Source organism: Ranitomeya variabilis, chromosome 5 (assembly GCF_051348905.1).
Source record: "Ranitomeya variabilis isolate aRanVar5 chromosome 5, aRanVar5.hap1, whole genome shotgun sequence".
Taxonomy (NCBI): Eukaryota; Metazoa; Chordata; class Amphibia; order Anura; family Dendrobatidae; genus Ranitomeya; species Ranitomeya variabilis.
In genome coordinates, this window is record NC_135236.1 from 423,913,421 (window position 1) to 423,931,548 (window position 18,128).

The following is an 18,128-nucleotide window of genomic DNA, read 5'->3' on the forward strand; positions in this document are numbered from 1 at the left end:
AGCCTAAGAGCTGCTCCATTGACATGGACAAACCGAATTCACTGGCAGTCAGTAATTACTTTAAGCTGGCGCTGGGCAGAATAGGCAGTTAGCTGGCAACTACCTGCCTGTCAATTCTTAGCCCCATGAGAAGAAAACAAAGTAGTCTTGGATAACCCCTTTAATGTTTGGTGCCGTGGAACAAATAACACACTTGACCACCTTTTTAAGAACTGTGGTGTCACTATGATACACGTGCTGCGTTCTGCATATCTGCCATCAAATGAACACCAATGCTGGAATGACTGAAGAACATTCTTTTCTTTTTAAAATGTTTAAATAGAAAATGTACTTTGAAAACACAGCAGCCCTTAAATTTGTAAGAACATTTTTGCTCTGAGTGGATTCAGTAATGATATGTATGTATTTTTCACTTTTAACCCCAGAAATCTTTATCCGAAATTTGCATCGCCGTGGGCATCCTCACCATGTCGACCACAAGATATTGGTATGCAATTTTATAACTTTTTCCACCTACTATAGGACATCTATCTAATTTTTATACTGTATTTTATGCAAATATTGGGGTTACTTAAGTTAAAAATTGTCAAAAATAAATGCGGTAACTATTGTCTTTTAATTTTTCATGATTTTTCTTTTTTAGATTTCCATGTTCCTTCTGAATACTTAACGAACATTCACATTCGGGATAAGGTGAATGCTTGGGTCAATGTTTTTTTTTTTTATCATTTGTGTTTTTTTTTCTATAGTAGTGTCAAATATCTAAGACTTTACCTGGTATGTGTATTATTTGATCAATATTCATTTTTGTGCATCCATCTTTTACCCCAAGAGGCTGAACTTTTTTATATGTTCATTGACATAACCATGTTAAAGACTTTTTTTGTTCTTTTGAATAAGATCGTGTTCACACTGCATTTCTGCAGTGCATTCAGAAGCTACGTTTGAATCCCCCTGTAAGGCTACGTTCACATTTGCGTTGTGCGCCGCAGCGTCGGCGACGCAACGCACAACGCAAATGTGAACGCATGCACAACGCAGCATTTTGTGACGCATTCGTCCACTTTTGCATGGTTTTGGTTCAGAAAAAACTGCAACTTGCTGCGTCCTATGCGCCCTGACGCATGCACCACAGCGACGCATGCGTCACAAAACGCAAATGCAACGCATGTCCATGCGCCCCCATGTTAAATATAGGGGTGCATGACGCATGCGGCGACGCTGCAGCGCCAAACGCAAATGTGAACGTAGCCTAAACGGGAAGCAGACGGACCCCTGACAGAGCCAAAGACTGCAGTGACACAAGCTGAATTCAAGTGAATGTTTGTTTTTTCTCCTCTGAACGTGTCGGTTAGTTCAGACTGGCACAGAAACGTTTTTCTTTTTCTTTGTGCCATAGGAACAAGTTCACACGTTCTGAAAAAAAGCTTCATGTGAATTCCATTCTTTTCTTTACAGTCTATGGCCCAGACAGGGGTCTGTCTAAATTATGTTTTTAGGTGGCTGAGGAAATTTGTAATAAAAATGAAACAAAGAAAAATTGTTTTCAGCCGCCTATTTTTCCCGCTTGTTGGAGCTGTTTTTCAGTTTTTTTGGTGAGGTGAGCTGTAGTTTTATATTTTTACCATTTATAGGTATGTACAATGTTTTGAAAAAGTCATTCCTGGTGTTACTATTTTTTTTTTTCTTTACTACTAAAATTTTAATAGATCAAACTTATGAGAATTCGAGCATACCTAAGGTTTTGTTTTTGGTTTGTTTTTGTATTGATAAAAAAGGGTGATTGAATTGTTATACTATATTTCTTTTGTTAATTCGTTACAATATATTTTTAGTCATGTACCTGCGTTTGATTGCTAATTCTACATACTGCAATGCCACAGCTTTACAGTATATAGTGAAAATGATGGTACCTCATTTAAGGGTCGCTGTCGGTGATGACCGTAACTCCTTTATGACTCCTTTCTCTTGAATTTTGTTTTGTTTCCCCCCTCCCTTTCCAAGAACCATAACTTTTTCTTATTTATCCATCCAAGTTGTACTTTTGACTGACACAATTTTTTTTAATCATATTATGGTGTGATGCACTGGAAAGTGGAAAATAAAAATTCCAAGTGTTGAAATTGCAAGAAAAGTTCAATTCTGCAATTGTGCTTTTATTTTTTTTCTTCACATAACATCTTCAGTTTTCTGGATAAGGTATATGTCATGGCTTATTTTTTGCGACCAAAGTTGATGTATTTATTGATATAATTTTGTAGATGGTAGATACCATCTTGTAATGGCCTCCTCTTGCATTTTATTGCAATGCTGCAGCCTCCAAAGAAACCTAAATTCTGGCGTTTCTGATTCTTTTTCGTATTATGCTGCTGTTTACCGATCGGATAAATTTTATTTTATATTTTTAGAGATCGGGCTTTAAAGAACGCAGAAATACCAAATGTGTATTTTTATTTTTTTTTATGAGGCAAAAGGGTGATTTTAACTTTTGCATTTTTGATTTTTTTTCATATTTGTAAAAACTTTTTTTTCTTTCTCATTTTAACTATTTGTTAGTCTATTGAGGGACTTGAAGCTGCAATCATCTGATCGCTTGTACTATACATAGCAGTGTATCAGTACTGCTATGTATGGTGAAAATCACAATCTTTGCGGTGGTAGACAGCTGCAACATATGTGAAGATTACCAAACAAACAGGCAATCACTGCATGTGTTGCGGCTGTTTACCACCGCAAAACATGCGGCCGCAGGGTCTTGAAATATTATCCGAGCACGGCAAAGATACTCGGATACCACCCTCGCGTAACCCGTTTTCTGAACACATTCACTCATTGCTATTAAACAGCAGCAATTAAAGCTACGCCTGGTCTGTACCGTTACAGGCAGATACCATATGTAGAAAACATCCGGCATTATATTATATGTATATATTTCCAAGACAGGAATTACTGCATGTAGATAATTCTCTGTTCGTATAGTATGAGAAATAAGTGGATAGTTGGGATTTGCTTAAGAATAGCTGGTAATTACAGCGTTGTGGGGCTTATTGAGTAGCCATATTAAATACCTAATTAGTTATGCATCTTTATACTAAAATATGAATATGTGTTCCCTTGCATATATACACACACACACACACACACACACACACACACACACACACACACACACACACACACACACACACACACACACACAACCAGCATGGATTCATGAAAGATAGAAACCACACGTTAGTTAGACACAACCTATGAGGAGGTAAGTGCAAATCTGGATGTAGGTAATGCAGCTGATGTTTTTTATCTGGAATTTGCAAAGGCATTTGATGCTGTACCACATAACAGCCCTATACCGAAGCTACAGAGGCAAGGACTGGGGGAAACTATATGCAGATGGGTAAGGAATTAGCTAAATGACCGGAAACAAGGACTCATCATAAATGGTACGTTCTCTAAATGGGATATAGTCAGCAGTGGGGTGCTGCATGGATTTGTACTGGGACAGATTCTTTTTAACCTCTATTAATGATTTTGTGGATGGGATTGAGAATAAAGTGTCAGTCTTTGCTGACGACACCAAACTATGTAGGATACTAAAATCTGACAAACACTGAGAAAACAAATGAGATTTAATGTAGATAAATGTAGAGTAATCCTATTGCTGCATATACATTAAATGGGAGTATACTCCGGACTACAGAACAGGAGAAGGACTTGGATATTCTGAGTAACCCCTTCATGCCGCGGCCCTTTTTCGTTTTTGTGTTTTCGTTTTTCGCTCCCCTCCTTCCCATAGCCATATCTTTTTTTATTTTTCTGTCAATATGGCCATGTGAGGGCTTGTTTTTTGCGGGACGAGTTGTACTTTTGAAAGTCATCATTGGTTTTACCATGTCTTGTACTAGAAAATGGGAAAAAAATTCCAAGTGTGGTGTGTTTGCTAGGTTCACTAAATGCTAAAACTGACCTGATGATATGATTCTCCAGGTCATTACGAGTTCATAGACACCTAACATGACTAAATTCAAAACTTTGCAAAAAAAGAAAAAAAAAAAAAAAAGCCATTTTCTGATACCCGTAGCGTCTCCAATTTTCGTGATCTGGGGTCAGGTGAGGGCTTATTTTTTGCGTGCTGAGCTGGTGTTTTTAATGATACCACATTTGTGCAGATACGTTCTTTTGATCACCCGTTATTGCATTTTAATGCAATATCACGGCGACCAAAAAAACGTAATTCTGGCATTTCTAATTTTTTTCTCGCTACGCTGTTTAGCAATTGGGTTAATGCTTTTTTTTTTTATTGATCGGGCGATTCTGAACGTGGCGATACCAAATATGTGTAGATTTGATTTTTTTTTTTTTTATTGTTTTATTTTGGATGGGGCGAAAGGGGGGTGATTTAAACTTTCATATTTTTTTTATTTTTTTCATATTTTTAAAAACATTTTTTTTTTACTTTTGCCATGCTTCAATAGCCTCCATGGGAGGCTAGAAGCTGGCACCACTCGATCGGCTCAGCTACATAGCAGCGATCTGATGTTCGCTGAGACTATGTAGCAGAAATGCAGGTGTGCTGTGAGCGCCGACCACAGGGTGGCGCTCACAGCAGGCCTGCATTAGTAACCATAGAGGTCTCAAGGACCTCTATGGTTACCATCCTGATGCATCGCCTATCCCCGATCATGTGACAGGGGTCGGCGATGAGGTCATTTCTGGCCGCCCGGCCGGAAGAGCAGGTTAAATGCCGCTGTCTGCGTTTGACAGTGGCATTTAACAGGTTAATAGCGGCGGGTGAATCGCGATTTCACCCGCCGCTATTGCGCGCACATGTCAGCTGTACAAAACAGCTGACATGTCGCGACTTTGATGTGGGCTCACCGCCGGAGCCCACATCAAAACGGGAGACACGACATGCTCAGTAATAGTACGGTGCATGTCGTGAAGGGGTTAAACTGAGCAGCCGCACTCAATGTCAAGAAGCAGCCACAACAGCAAACAAGATTTTAGGATACATATTAAAAAAAAAAAAAAAGAAAGAAAGAAAATCCAGTGATCCAGGGCCGGCTCCAGGTTTCTGTGGGCCCCAGGCAAGAGTCTCAGTGGGCCCACGTACCACGATTCATGATGCACAGATATGGCAGAAACACACACACACACACACACACACACACACACACACACACACACACACACACACACACACACACACACACACACACACACACACACACACACGTATGTATACACACACACACATATATATATATATACACACACGCACACATACATACACACACACACACACACACACACACACCCTTTGCTTCTAGCAAAATACCAGATTAGGTTCAGCATTTCAATTCTAAAGTGATGTCCCCTCCTAAATATAAAACTTGGAACACTAAGTTTATGAAGTGGTACATATTTTGTGGCATGAGTGGAATTCTTTGCTGTTGGAAACTGGTACTGTAAGTTCAGGATGAGGCAAAGATGCCTATCACAGTGGTGCGGGAAGTAATAGTAATCTTCACATTAGTTTGATTTCAGCACCAAACCACAAAGTAAAAACTAGAGAATAATATTGGATACATATCATCATGTGTTCATAAAAAAAATATCAGGAATGTTAATAGCACTGATGAATAAATGCAGTTTGGCTGTATGTTCATTAAGTATTTTATGTATATATTCTTAGTTGTTTTTTTCTTTTGTAGCTGGCTGCAATAAAACTTGGCCGATACGGAGAAGATCTACTCTTCTATCTTTATTACATGAATGGTGGGGACGTATTACAGCTTTTAGCGGCAGTAGAGCTGTATGTATACACTTCTTTCACTTCTTGTTTTTATTTTCAATGATGTGTGTGTATAACCTGATTTAGCACAACGTTTACTTCGGTTTGGTTCGGGTACCAGAACAGTACCCAAACCCGGCTCCCATTCACACGAATGGGGGGCCCAAACATCCAGTATTTGCCATGCAGTCATGTGCATGGTAGCGCAGCAAACACCGCCACTGCCTATTAGATGCTCCAATTCTGGCACTTTGTCCTACTATTCCCACTTGCACTGTGGCGGTGGCAAGTGGGGTTCATATTTGCCGGTGATCTTTGTATTGTCCAGTGACATCAAGCCCAATGCTCAGTAATGGAGGTGTGGACCCCAGACTTTACTGTTTGGGTTTTCCCCATCCCTAGAGGGCAGTAAATGCATGCAGTCTTTTCCTTGTAAACTCAATATGTCTGACATGCTACCTTGGCAGCCACATTGGCTTGCGAGAGGTGGGGAGTGGGGTTCTTGTCATTTGCTCTTCAGTTTCCCCAGTAAATCACAGTAAATTCATCCTCCTCACGAACAGTAAACCAGTGTTTTGTGTACTAAGGATGTGTCCCCTAGATCACAACTTTCACTCTAGTGGTCAATAGGCTTGATTAAAAGACTGAATGTATAATTTCATTATCTAACCTATGGAAATACCATACCAAACGTTTTAAGTATATTTCCTTATTATATTTTACTTGTTACATTCTTCATACTAGGCATTGTTTTCCTTTACGTTCTAGTTTCAACAGAGACTGGAGATACCACAAAGAAGAGCGGGTATGGATAACCAGGGCACCTGGAATGGAACCAACTATGAAAACCAACACCTACGAAAGGGGAACATATTATTTCTTTGACTGTCTTAACTGGAGGAAAGTTGCAAAGGTACACAAATACATTTATTTGGTAGAATTGAAGTATAAACCAAATGAATAGATTTTAGCGAAGATATAGCTTTATTAAAGATCTAAACTGTAAAGTTTATAGAGGTTCCATGTGAGATTCTTTTGCAACTCAAGTTCATCCATACAATGCCCAAAAGTATAGCTTTAACGCTTAAACCTAAATTTGCTTGCCAGTTTATATTTTTTTGTGTGTTCTTCTAAATAAATTTGCAAAAAAGATATTCTTGCAGTACAGATGTTGTCCTTTTAAAGAATTGGACAAAACAGGACCTTGTAAAGCACTTGTATTTAATCAGACCGTGGACAGAAGGCTGCAACCATCCAAAGTTATTTGGCAGAATATGAAACCGTATGTGGTCAACCAGCATATGCATATGGGTTTGTGCAAATATTTCACAGATGTACACCCTCTTCCTTTTTTCTGTCGGTCATGTCTCCTTTTTTTGAAGCACTCCTGTATACAGGTTCTTCTCACAAAATTAGAATATCATCAAAAAGTTAATTTATTTCAGTTCTTCAATACAACAAGTGAAAATCATATTATATTTCTGTTAATATTGATTTAATTCAGTTAATTTACTGAGAAAATCACTTTTGGGTTTTCATTGACTGTAAGCAAAAATCATCAACATTAGCAGAAATAATCACTTGGAATAGATCACTCTGTAATGACTCTATATAATATAGGAGTTTCCATTTTTGTATTTAAGACCTGAAATAAATTAACTTTTTGATGATATTCTAATTTTGTGAGAAGCATCGGTATACCACTGGGAGCTCCCATGTGATTGTCTTTTAAAGGGAACTTGTCAGGATTTTATACCCCAAGCAAAGGGCATGTATTTAAAGGTACTTTAATGCTGATTATATTTTTACCTTACCTTGATTGTTGAAAGGGGTTTCTCTGTTTTAGAGAAATCCATAGTTGAACTTTTATGCTAATAAGTTTCAGGTGCAGTGGCAGGCCCCTGCACTTATAGCTCATTTGCTTCAGTGCCATTTCCCCAACCCCTGCCTGTCTCTCACAGGTCACTGAAACCTGAGCATAATGCTGCCGCCACCATGTTTCTCTGTTGATATGGTGTTCTATTGGTGATGCACAGTGTTGTCTTTACCCCAAACATACCTTTTGGATTCATGGCCAAAAAGTTCAGCATGTTTTCCCCACATAATTTTGGAAGACTTGATGTAGGTTTTAGTAAAACCATCTTGCCAAGCTACCCCAAAGGATAGACTCTTGAAAATATGGGAGATTGTTGTCACGTGAAGTACACAACCAGTACTTGCCAGAACTTGCAGCGCCTTTAATATTGCTGTTGACCCTCTTGGCAGCCACCCAGACCAAATTTCTTGTTGTATTTTTATCAATTTTTGAAGGACGTCCAGTTCTAGGTAATGTCACTTTTGTGCTAAATTTAATGCATATCTTGATGACTAGCTTCACAGTGTTCCTTGGTGTATATATAATGCCTTGTAAAAAATGTTCGTGCTGTTCTCTTGGCTGATAATTTTCAGTACAGAGATCCATTTGCTGTGTTGGAAGCTGTTTATGAACTATGATGTTGGCTATAAAATCTAACTAAGAACATCAGGAAAATCCTACTAGCACTGTCCAGCTGCTATTCAGAGAGTATGGCTATCGGAAGAATGGGAACTTTATTCAACCTGCAAATTGCTGGCTTTCTGTAGTAGGACTGCACAGAGCAGCGACAGTCATTGCACAAGACACAGTGAGCAGCGGCTGTTAGCGCCCCCCCAGCATTGTGACAGTGGATACGCTGCAGAGAGACCTGTCCAAGTGCCAGGGTGTACTTACAGTGATCGCTCACTGTGTACTGAGCAATGATTGCAGCCACTCCGTGCACTCCTCTATGACTGAAAGCCGGTGGCTCCTAGGAAGAATAAAGATCATTTCTCTCAGTAACTGTGCTTTCAGCATTGGATCTCTGTGACCCTGCAAATTAACCCGATATTTACAGGTTAATATAGTTTTGGGAAGTGACTGTTTCCCTTTTAAATGGTAAAGTGATCCAGTCACATGACCTGTATCTAACAAATTAAACAGCATCTTGTATAGAGTTATCTTAAATCTGCTAAATCAACGACCTGTGCACCCATATGTAGTGATGCAAAGATTTTCTGATATTCCAGCTCTGCCTTTTTTTCTTTATTTCCTTCCTTTCAAAATACCGAGTTCACATGTTCACATAATTGAGTTCAGAATATGAATAGTCGAATGCTTTAACTCTAGATTACCTTGGTCCAGCTTCCGCAATTAGTTGTACAAATGAAATAAACCTCATTATAGAGGAGCCTGATTCAGTGTAATAGGAAATAAATCATTTAATAAGGAAAACATTTTACTTTTATTTTGCATGAAGAAACAGTCTTGAGAAATGAATGCCATAAACAAATTGTTCAAGCGGTAGAGGAAGATGTCTAAATGGTTAGGTAAATTCATTGTGGTCTGTGCCGTTATAGGATAAGTCTGAGAAGATTGCATGCCAAAGTCACATTTGTGTCTATTAGTGAAATGTCAGAGGATAGGTGGTTTTAAAAAAAAGTCCTTCTAATCAAAGGTATACATGCATGACAAGAAACACAGTGTACAAACTATATTCAAGAATCCGATGATTTCTTGTCCATCTCTACACCCTCCACTGACACACACTCTTCGCCTCTATCCTAAGAGGAGTACTTGCTCTCATGTATTCACTGGGCACTGCTGGTTCACAGGTGCCTGTATAAAATCTGTCTTTCCTATATCTGTATTCTCGAACTCGGCACTCCAATGGGCGAAGTAGGTGATGTATTTTATTCAGGAACAGACAGCAAGGCATGCAGTGAGAAAAATTGCTGTAGGTAGACTGACCTCAGTTTGTGAACCGAAATGTCACATTTGTTCGTTTTTGGATTTCACAAGAATATATTGCATCACATACACTGCCAATTTTGCACTGGCACCTACAAACACTGGAAAAGTCTGTAATTTTTTTCGTAGTTGCGCTTCAAGAGAGGCAGAACCTAAAAATAAAATCCAGAAAATCACATTATAAGATTTTTACATACTGTAATTAAATTGTATTTTATTGCATGATCACTTACCAACCAGCAAGAATTCTGGCTCACAGACCTGTTAGTTTTTCTTTAAGACGCCCTCCTACTCTGCACTCATTACCTGTATTAATTGCACCTGATTTAACTCGTTACCTGTATATAAGACACCTGTCCACACACTCGATCACACTCCATCTCCACCATGGCCAAGACCAAAGAGCTGTCTAAGGAAACCATGGACAAAATATATAGACCCGCAGAAGGTTGGGTTGGGCTACCAGATAATAGGCAAGCAGCTGGATGAGAAAGCAACAACTGTTGGCACAATTATTCGAAAATTGAAGAAACACAAGATGTCTGTCAATCTTCCTCGGTATAGTGCTCCATGCAAGATCTCGCCTCGTGTGGTAAGGATGATTCTGAGAAAGATCAGGAGTCAGCCCAGAACTATGTGGGAGGACCTGGTCAATGACCTGATGAGAGCTGGGACCACAATCTCACACAATACTGTTCGTAACACACTATGCCTTCATGGATTAAAATTCTGTAGGGCACTCAAGATTCCCCCAGCACATGTCCAGGCCCATTTGAAGTCGCCAATGACCATCTGGATGATCCTGAGGTGGCATGGGAGAAGGTCATGTGGTTAGATGAGACCAAAATAGATTTTTTTTTTTTGTAATCAACTCCACTCGCCTTTTTTGGAGGAAGAAGGAAGATGAGTGTAACCCAAAGAACACCATCCCAACCGTGTAGAATGGTGGGGGAAACATCATACTTTGGGGGTGCTTTTCTGCCTAGGGGACAGGACAACTGCACCATATTGAAGAGAGAATGGATGGGGTCATGTGTTGAGATTTTGGCCAACAACCGCGTTCCCTCTGTGTAACAGCATTGAAAATGGTTCGTGGCAGGGTCTTCCAGCATAACAATGACCCAAAACACAGCCAGGGCAACTAAAGAGTGGCTCTGTAAGTAGCATTTCAAGGTTCTGGAGTGGCCTTGTCAGTCTCCAGACCTGAACCCAATAAAAAATCTTTGGAGGAAGCTGAAACTCAAATGTTGCCCAGCGACAACCCCGAAACATGAAAAATCTGGAGAAGATCTGTATGGAGGAGTGGGCCAAAGTCCCTGCTGCAGTGTGTGCAAACTAGGTCAAGAACTACAGGAAACGTCTGACCATTTTGCAAACCAAGTTTTCTGTACCAAATGTTAAGTTCTCTTTTTCTACTGTATCAAATACTTATTTCATGTAATAAAATGAAAATTAATTATGTAAAAATCATACAATGTGATTTTCTGGACTTTATTTTTATATTCTATCTCTCACAGTTGAAGTGTACCTACGATAAAAATCTGCAAAATTGTCAGTGTATCAAATACTTATTTTCCCACTGTAATTCCCATATCATACTTCAAAGTTCCTGACTATTGACTGACTTCCTTGCAGTTCAGCTTCCTCTTTGTTTCTCTTAAATCCACCATCTTGATTCCCAGATTTCATCCTGTTTTTTTAGTACAGTATGCCCTACTTGATGCATCGGTACAGCATCACCTGGGCAGCTAAAACCAGGCCGGTGCCATATCTTCCTGTATGGTAAAACTTTGATTATCATTATATTCTTCTAAATAATTAAATGGTTTATAAGTCTATAGTCCGAGGTGTAGAAGTGTCATCATCTTCATTAGAATGGCGTAAAATAGGCTGTGCGATCATCATTAACTGATAGATGCCCCATATAATGCTCCATGCAGTTATGGCCCCATAGATGCCCCATATAATGCTCCATGCAGTTATGGCCCCATAGATGCTCCATATAATGCTCCATGCAGTTATGGCCCCATAGATGTCCCATATAATGCTTCATGCAGTTATGGCTGCATAGATGCCCCATATAATGCTCCATGCAGTTATGGCCCCATAGATGCTCCATATAATGCTCCATGCAGTTATGGCCCCATAGATGCTCCATATAATGCTCCATGCAGTTATGGCCCCATAGATGTCCCATATAATGCTCCATGCAGTTATGGCCCCATAGATGTCCCATATAATGCTTCATGCAGTTATGGCCCCATAGATGCTCCATATAATGCTCCATGCAGTTATGGCCCCATAGATGCCCTATATAATGCTCCATGCAGTTCTTTATGGCCCCATAGACGCTCCATACAGCATTGTGCCACATATAATGCTGCTGCTTCAATTTAAAAAAAAATAAAAAAAATCACATACTCACCGCTCGTCGCTGCTCCTCAGCGACCCGTCTCTCCGCACTGACTGTTCAGGCAGAGGGTGGCGCGCACACTAATACGTCATCGCGCCCTCTGACCTGCACAGTCACTGCAAGAGGAAGGGAAGATGGAGCGGCGCCCGGACGGATGGAACGCGGCCAGGTGAATATGAAATACTCACCTGCTCCCGGCGCTCCTGACGCTGTCCCTGCCTGTCCCATGGTACCGCAGCTTCTACCTGTAATGAGCGGTCACGTGGCACCGCTCATTACAGTATTGAATATGCGGCTCCACCCTTATGGGAGTGGAGTCCATATTCATTACTTTAATGAGCGGTGCCAGTGACCGCTGAACAGGGGAAGAAGCTGCCGCGCCCAAAGACCGTGGGACATGCAGGGACCGCGTCAGGAGCGCCGGGAGCAGGTGAGTATTTGACAGGCGTCGCTCCCACTCACCCGTCGACCCCCCCACCTTCCATGACTCGAGTATAAGCCGAGGGGGCTCTTTCAGCCATTTTTTGGGGCTGAAAATCTCGGCTCATACTCAAGTATATTCAGTACTTACCCATCTGCATATAGTTTCCCCCAGTCCTTGCCTCTGTAGCTTCGGTATAGGGCTGTTATGTGGTACAGCATCAAATGCCTTTGCAAAGTTCAGATAAATCACATCAGCTGCATTACCTACATCCAGATTTGCACTCACCTCCTCATAGGTTGTGTCTAACTAACGTGTGGTCTCTATCTTTCATGAGTCCATGCTGGTTGTCAGTTATTTTATTCCCCCCAATATATTTCTTCAGGTCATCTCTTATGATGCCCTCAAAACCTTTGCACACTACAGAGGTCAGACTTACCGGACGTTAGTTGCCTGCATCCACCTTTTTACCTTTCTAAAATATCGGTACCATGTGAACCATCCTCCAATCCCTTAGTGTTTTTATGTGTATGCATATTGGGTCAGTTACACGCTAGCAGCATACCCGTTTTCTGTTTTTTGGCAGTGCCCATCCACTTTGATGTTTTCCTACGATCGAATAGTTTACAGGCTAGTTTCATTTTCTTGAAACTCTTAAATTCAGAATGTCCAATTAAAGCGCCGCACAGGGGGCAAACAATCATATCTGTAAGTAATGTGTGAGGAGCGAACAATGTGCTAATCACATAGGACTCCTTGCCTGTGTTGTCGCTGTGGGATGCTTACTTAGGTCAGTAGACCACCCTGTGATGCAGAAAGGAGGTGTGTGTAATAGTAGGGGGCCTCCGCATGGAACACCTCTGTTCGTTATCCATATGCCCTTCCTAAATCCTGCATTTTGATTCTCTTTTCTTTCCTGGCAGGAGTTCCATTTGGAATATGACAAGTTAGAAGAACGGCCTCATCTGCCATCCACGTTCAATTACAATCCTGCTCAGCAAGCCTTCTAAAGACTTCCCTGTTCATGGGGTATGGCTGTCTCAGCACAATACTCAACATAACTGCAGAACTGATGTGGCTCAGGCATCCTGGTTTTAATTCCTTGAGGATCTGGCAATTGTCTCATGCAAAGGGATCATCACTTGAGGTCCTGCCTTACTAATTATGTGCTGCCCAACAACTAGAATTGTCATTTTTTTCTTTAGTTTGAGCAGGGTCTGATAATTTTTTTTTTCCTCTTTTGTTTTGTTATCATTTTATGCCAGCAGACAGACCTAGGTCTGTACACAAACACACGTAAGAACAGAATACTGACAGTCTACCACTCGGATTCCAAAATGTACAAAAAAGAGTGAGCGAGAGAGAGACAAAAACAAAATTAGACAGCAAAGTTTGCATTGTTCATTGTAGCACTATTTGGTAATAAAAGAAACACATGTTTGTGCATTTTTATGTGAAGATCCTTCTCGTATTTCATTTGGAAAGATGGGCAAGGTCAGCTTCCTTCATTTTACTTCCCCTCTTGTTTCTGAAAGGCAATTTTGTGCCGTGTTCAGCCCCTTCACGGCCAGAGGAGCATGTATCTCCTTGCGGTGCAAGGATCTGCAGGCCCCTGTGGCAGGGAATGGGCAGACAAAACCAGTAATTCACTCTTAAGGAGAAAGATATTGCCGCAACCTTTGGACAATTTCCAGAGTTGTGTATTACTGAGCTTCATCTTTCCAGAATGAGCAAAACACTGTCCAGTCTTTGTTACGATTTTGTAATAAATGTGTACATTTTTTTTAAATTTTTGGACATCACATGAATAAAGGTATGTATGTACGAATGTGTATATATTATATATATGACACCTATTTTGGAAATGTTTGCCCTGCTGTACCTCATTTTTAGGAGGTGTGCATGGATGCAATATATGAAAATGGGACATTCTGGAACTGCTGGTCAGGGGACTCCATTGTCGCCCTGTGCACTAAAGGGACAGATTTTCAGCAGCCAAGGACATCCATACCCAAGTGAACGTGATGGGACTTAAAGAAGTGAACTGAGACAATTCACTCTGGCTGTTTGAACAGCAGCGTTTCATAGGAAAAAAAAATAAAAAAGATCAATCTTGTATTTTCTGACCACATAAAGGCTTCTTCTCTTTGTAATAAAGTAGAAAAGCTCTCCTCACTGCAGTGTTGACTTTGATTTGAGATCGTGAAGTAATTTGTGCAATCATAAGATGGATTGATTCCCTCTAAAACGTAGAGGAGTTCTACTTCCAGGGTATTTGTAAGGAGAGGCGACCAGCACTGAGGACTTGAATGTAAGTTATAAAGACCACCCGTCTGTCTCCTCGGCCTCTGAGTAGCCATACAAGCTCTCCACTTGGCACAACGCTGTAGAGCAGTAGATGACCTGAATTGTGTATGTCACACCAATTTATATATTAAGATTGAAACGTCCTCCCACATTTCCACTGTAAGGTTAACGGCATTTGTTCTGTTAAGCTTTCCAGTACTAGCAATACATTAACAGTTTGTCCTTACTGTACATCATGATTGTGGGGATGTCAGGGTTAAAACAACGACTGTGATAAGCTATATATATGCACAGCAGTAACGCTTTATACAGTGGATGTATAATAAGTGGTAAAATAATGGAGAAGCTTGAAATGATCTCTCAGGTACTGTAAGAAGGGGAGCTGCTGACGCATGTCATGTATGTTCTAGGCTGTTATCTCCACAGGCAGCTTTCATATTGAGGCACCAAATGTTACCACTGAAAAGATGCCCTCATCTGTTTGATCAATGCAAAGAGTTAACAATATGATATGTATATGTTGAGTGTTTGAAGAGCACTGCAATACTTTGTACCTTGCTGTTTGCCTTTTTCTACTTGAGACTCCACCGCTATATTAAAGACAATGTTCAGCTTTTATACTATCTTTGCTTTTAATATTCATTGCATGTTTTGCCCTCTATGATAAAACCTTGTTAAGTGTTCTAATACAAGCCAGCAGTGCTGTCATTTCAAGTTTCTACAGTTGTTGGGAAGACACTTTTGTCATTATACTACGCTAGATACTTACCGTATTTTTCGGACTATAAGACGCACCGGACCATAAGGCGCACCCCAAATTTGGGGTGAAAATTGCAGAAAAAAAGATTTTTTTATAAGATGGGGGTCCGTCTTATTGTCCGAATTTACAGTATCTTACCTGAGGGCTGGTGGTGGCAGAGCAGGGTCACAGGAGGCATGGTGGTGGCAGAGGTGGGGTGATGTGGTACTACGTGCACCTGATCAGGGTCCCTTCCTGCTTAGGTGGGCGACGCCACGGTCTGGTGTCCATGGGAGGGTGGCAGCAGTGGTTACCGACAGAGGTGCTGGGATGAGGAGGCACAGTGAGAGGTATGGCGTGAGAGGGGTCCCTTTCCCCGGTGAGGTGATGGAAGGATCTCGTGGGCACATGGACTGGAGATGATGGAGGTAGTGGTGTACATTGTGAAGCGAGTATTCCACAGGAGCTCAGATCTCTGAGTCCTTGCCTCTTCCCAGCGCAATAATTATTTCAGAAGCCGGTAATAAGTGAGGAGCTCCGCTACCGAGACACAGCCGCCACGACCGGACACTGCGGGAAAAGCGCCTCTGTACTGCTGCGAGCCCTGCTGGAGGCGGAGAGCCGGCCGTGCCATGCGGTGCTGAGGAGCGCCGGGAAGCGGCAAGGACTCAGACATCTGAGCTCCTGTGGAATACTCGCTTCACAATGTACACCACTACCTCCATCATCTCCAGTCCATGTGCCCACGAGATCCTTCCTGAACCTTGCTGCACCCATCCTGGGAAGCAAAAGGATGGAGTATACAGAGTCCAAAGTCCCGGTGAGGTGATGCAGCAGCCCGGTAATGCAGCAGAGCCGGGTGAATCCTGTTGATATCGGTGGGCGCGGCCATCTTCCTGAGGCCGCGCGTGCAGATGGAGCTCTCTGCTGCCCGGGGCTTCAGGAAAATGGCCGCGGGATGCCGCGCGTGCGCAGATGGGGATCACGGCGGCCATTTTCCTGAAGCCGAGTTCGCATCTCGGCTTCAGGAAAATGGCCGCCGCGATCCCCATCTGCGCACGCGCGGCATCCCGCGGCCATTTTCCTGAAGCCCCGGGCAGCAGAGCGCTCTATCTGCGCACGCGCGGCCTCAGGAAGATGGCCGCGCCCACCGATAACAACAGGATTCACCCGGCTCTGCTGCCTTACCGGGCTGCTGCATCACCTCACCGGGAAAAGGGACCCCGCTCACTGCGCCTCCTCATCTCCACACCTCTGCCGCCGCACCTCTGCCGCCACGGTAAGCCTGCATTGCGACTATTAGACGCACCCCCCATTTTCCCCCCTTTTATGGGGGGGAAAAAGTGCGTCTTGTAGTCCGAAAAATACGGTAAGTTTTCTTTATCTTAATTTTAACAGATGTTGAGGCATGAGGTTGTGATCCTTACTATTATGCAGGTATTGCAGGTTCTTCTCCTATGTGACAAGGCACCATCTTGTTAGTGCCACCTTCCTCACAGGCTGGAGGAACACTGGGCCAGAACTGTCCATCGGCCTCCTCCAATTGCTTTTTTTGTGTGCAATGTTCTCCAACTGTAGGAGTCTGATGGACAGGTGTGGTCACATGCTTCTTGATACGCGGACATTATGAGAACAGAAGAGATGTGCTGTCTGCAGAGAAGGCCACGTTCACACATTCAGTATTTGGTCAGTGATGAATACAGAAGTAGTGATATGTTTCTATTATACTTTTCCTCTGATCGTTCCACTCCTGGTTTTGGCTTACACATACTGATGTAAAATACTGATAGTGTGACCGTGTCCAAATAACCAGGAGCTACTTCATATAGGAGAACCTCTAATACCTATTAGGAAGTGCAACATAATCATGTCCCCAACACATTTGTTAAAATGAAGTGACCAATCTCTTTTAACTTTATATTTGTTCCCAAATCTTATTTTTCATGTAAATCTAGAACAATGACTTCCATGTTTAAGAGGTCTTGGCAGAAAAAAAAAATATGTTAGTAATGCAAATTACTTACTAATATCCCTTCATTATGGAAGCTGCCCTGATCTCCCAATTTCAGCACCAGTCCATTCCAGATCCAGGCTCCCTACCAGGTATGTTCTTAAGAGTCTCTAAGTTTGCTAGGTTAGCAAGTCCTTTGGTCTCTGTATTAGCCTTTTATGAAGCAGAGGGCTGGTTTAGATAATGGCCCAAGCCACACACTCAGCCCTCTTAAAGCACATCTCCATTGACAAGTGGGCAAAGAGAAGAGGAAAGCTTGCCTTCTATGTTGGAGGCAAACTAGGAATGGAGGAAAAAGGCATTGCTGGAATCAGGGCAGTTATCATTATTAAACAGTACCTATCTTTTCACATTATCTCTCAAAAAGCATGATCTTACTGCCCAGTTTAAACCACCTTTGGTACACATAGTAGTCTATATAATAAGTCCATGTTCTCAGTCCCGGCATTGTCATCTACTCTCTTTTTGATTGAGTGGGTTCCTCTGCACTAGCATTCTGACAGTATTCTAGTTGAAGGAACTTCCTTTGCATCAGTTTTCTACTCCTTCCATTGTTCAGTAACATGCCTGCAATGAACTGAAAGGCCACCTCACTGTTAGGCATTTTGACATATATAAAAACAGGACCTGGGAGACAA

At 41.7% G+C, this 18,128-nt stretch overlaps 1 protein-coding gene across 2 annotated transcripts in view; it reads left to right on the forward strand.

Moving 5' to 3' along the window:
• CNOT2 (CCR4-NOT transcription complex subunit 2) overlaps positions 1-14,608 on the forward strand; it is a 102,722-nt gene extending 88,114 nt beyond the window's left edge. For both annotated transcript variants that reach the window (XM_077265273.1, XM_077265274.1), the window contains 5 exons: positions 426-487; positions 644-693; positions 5,715-5,815; positions 6,563-6,707; positions 13,357-14,608. In XM_077265273.1, coding sequence (XP_077121388.1) covers positions 426-487; positions 644-693; positions 5,715-5,815; positions 6,563-6,707; positions 13,357-13,443 — 445 coding nt within the window. In that variant the 3' untranslated portion in view covers positions 13,444-14,608. The remainder of the gene's footprint in view (positions 1-425; positions 488-643; positions 694-5,714; positions 5,816-6,562; positions 6,708-13,356) is intronic.
• The last annotated feature ends 3,520 nt before the right edge of the window (positions 14,609-18,128 follow it).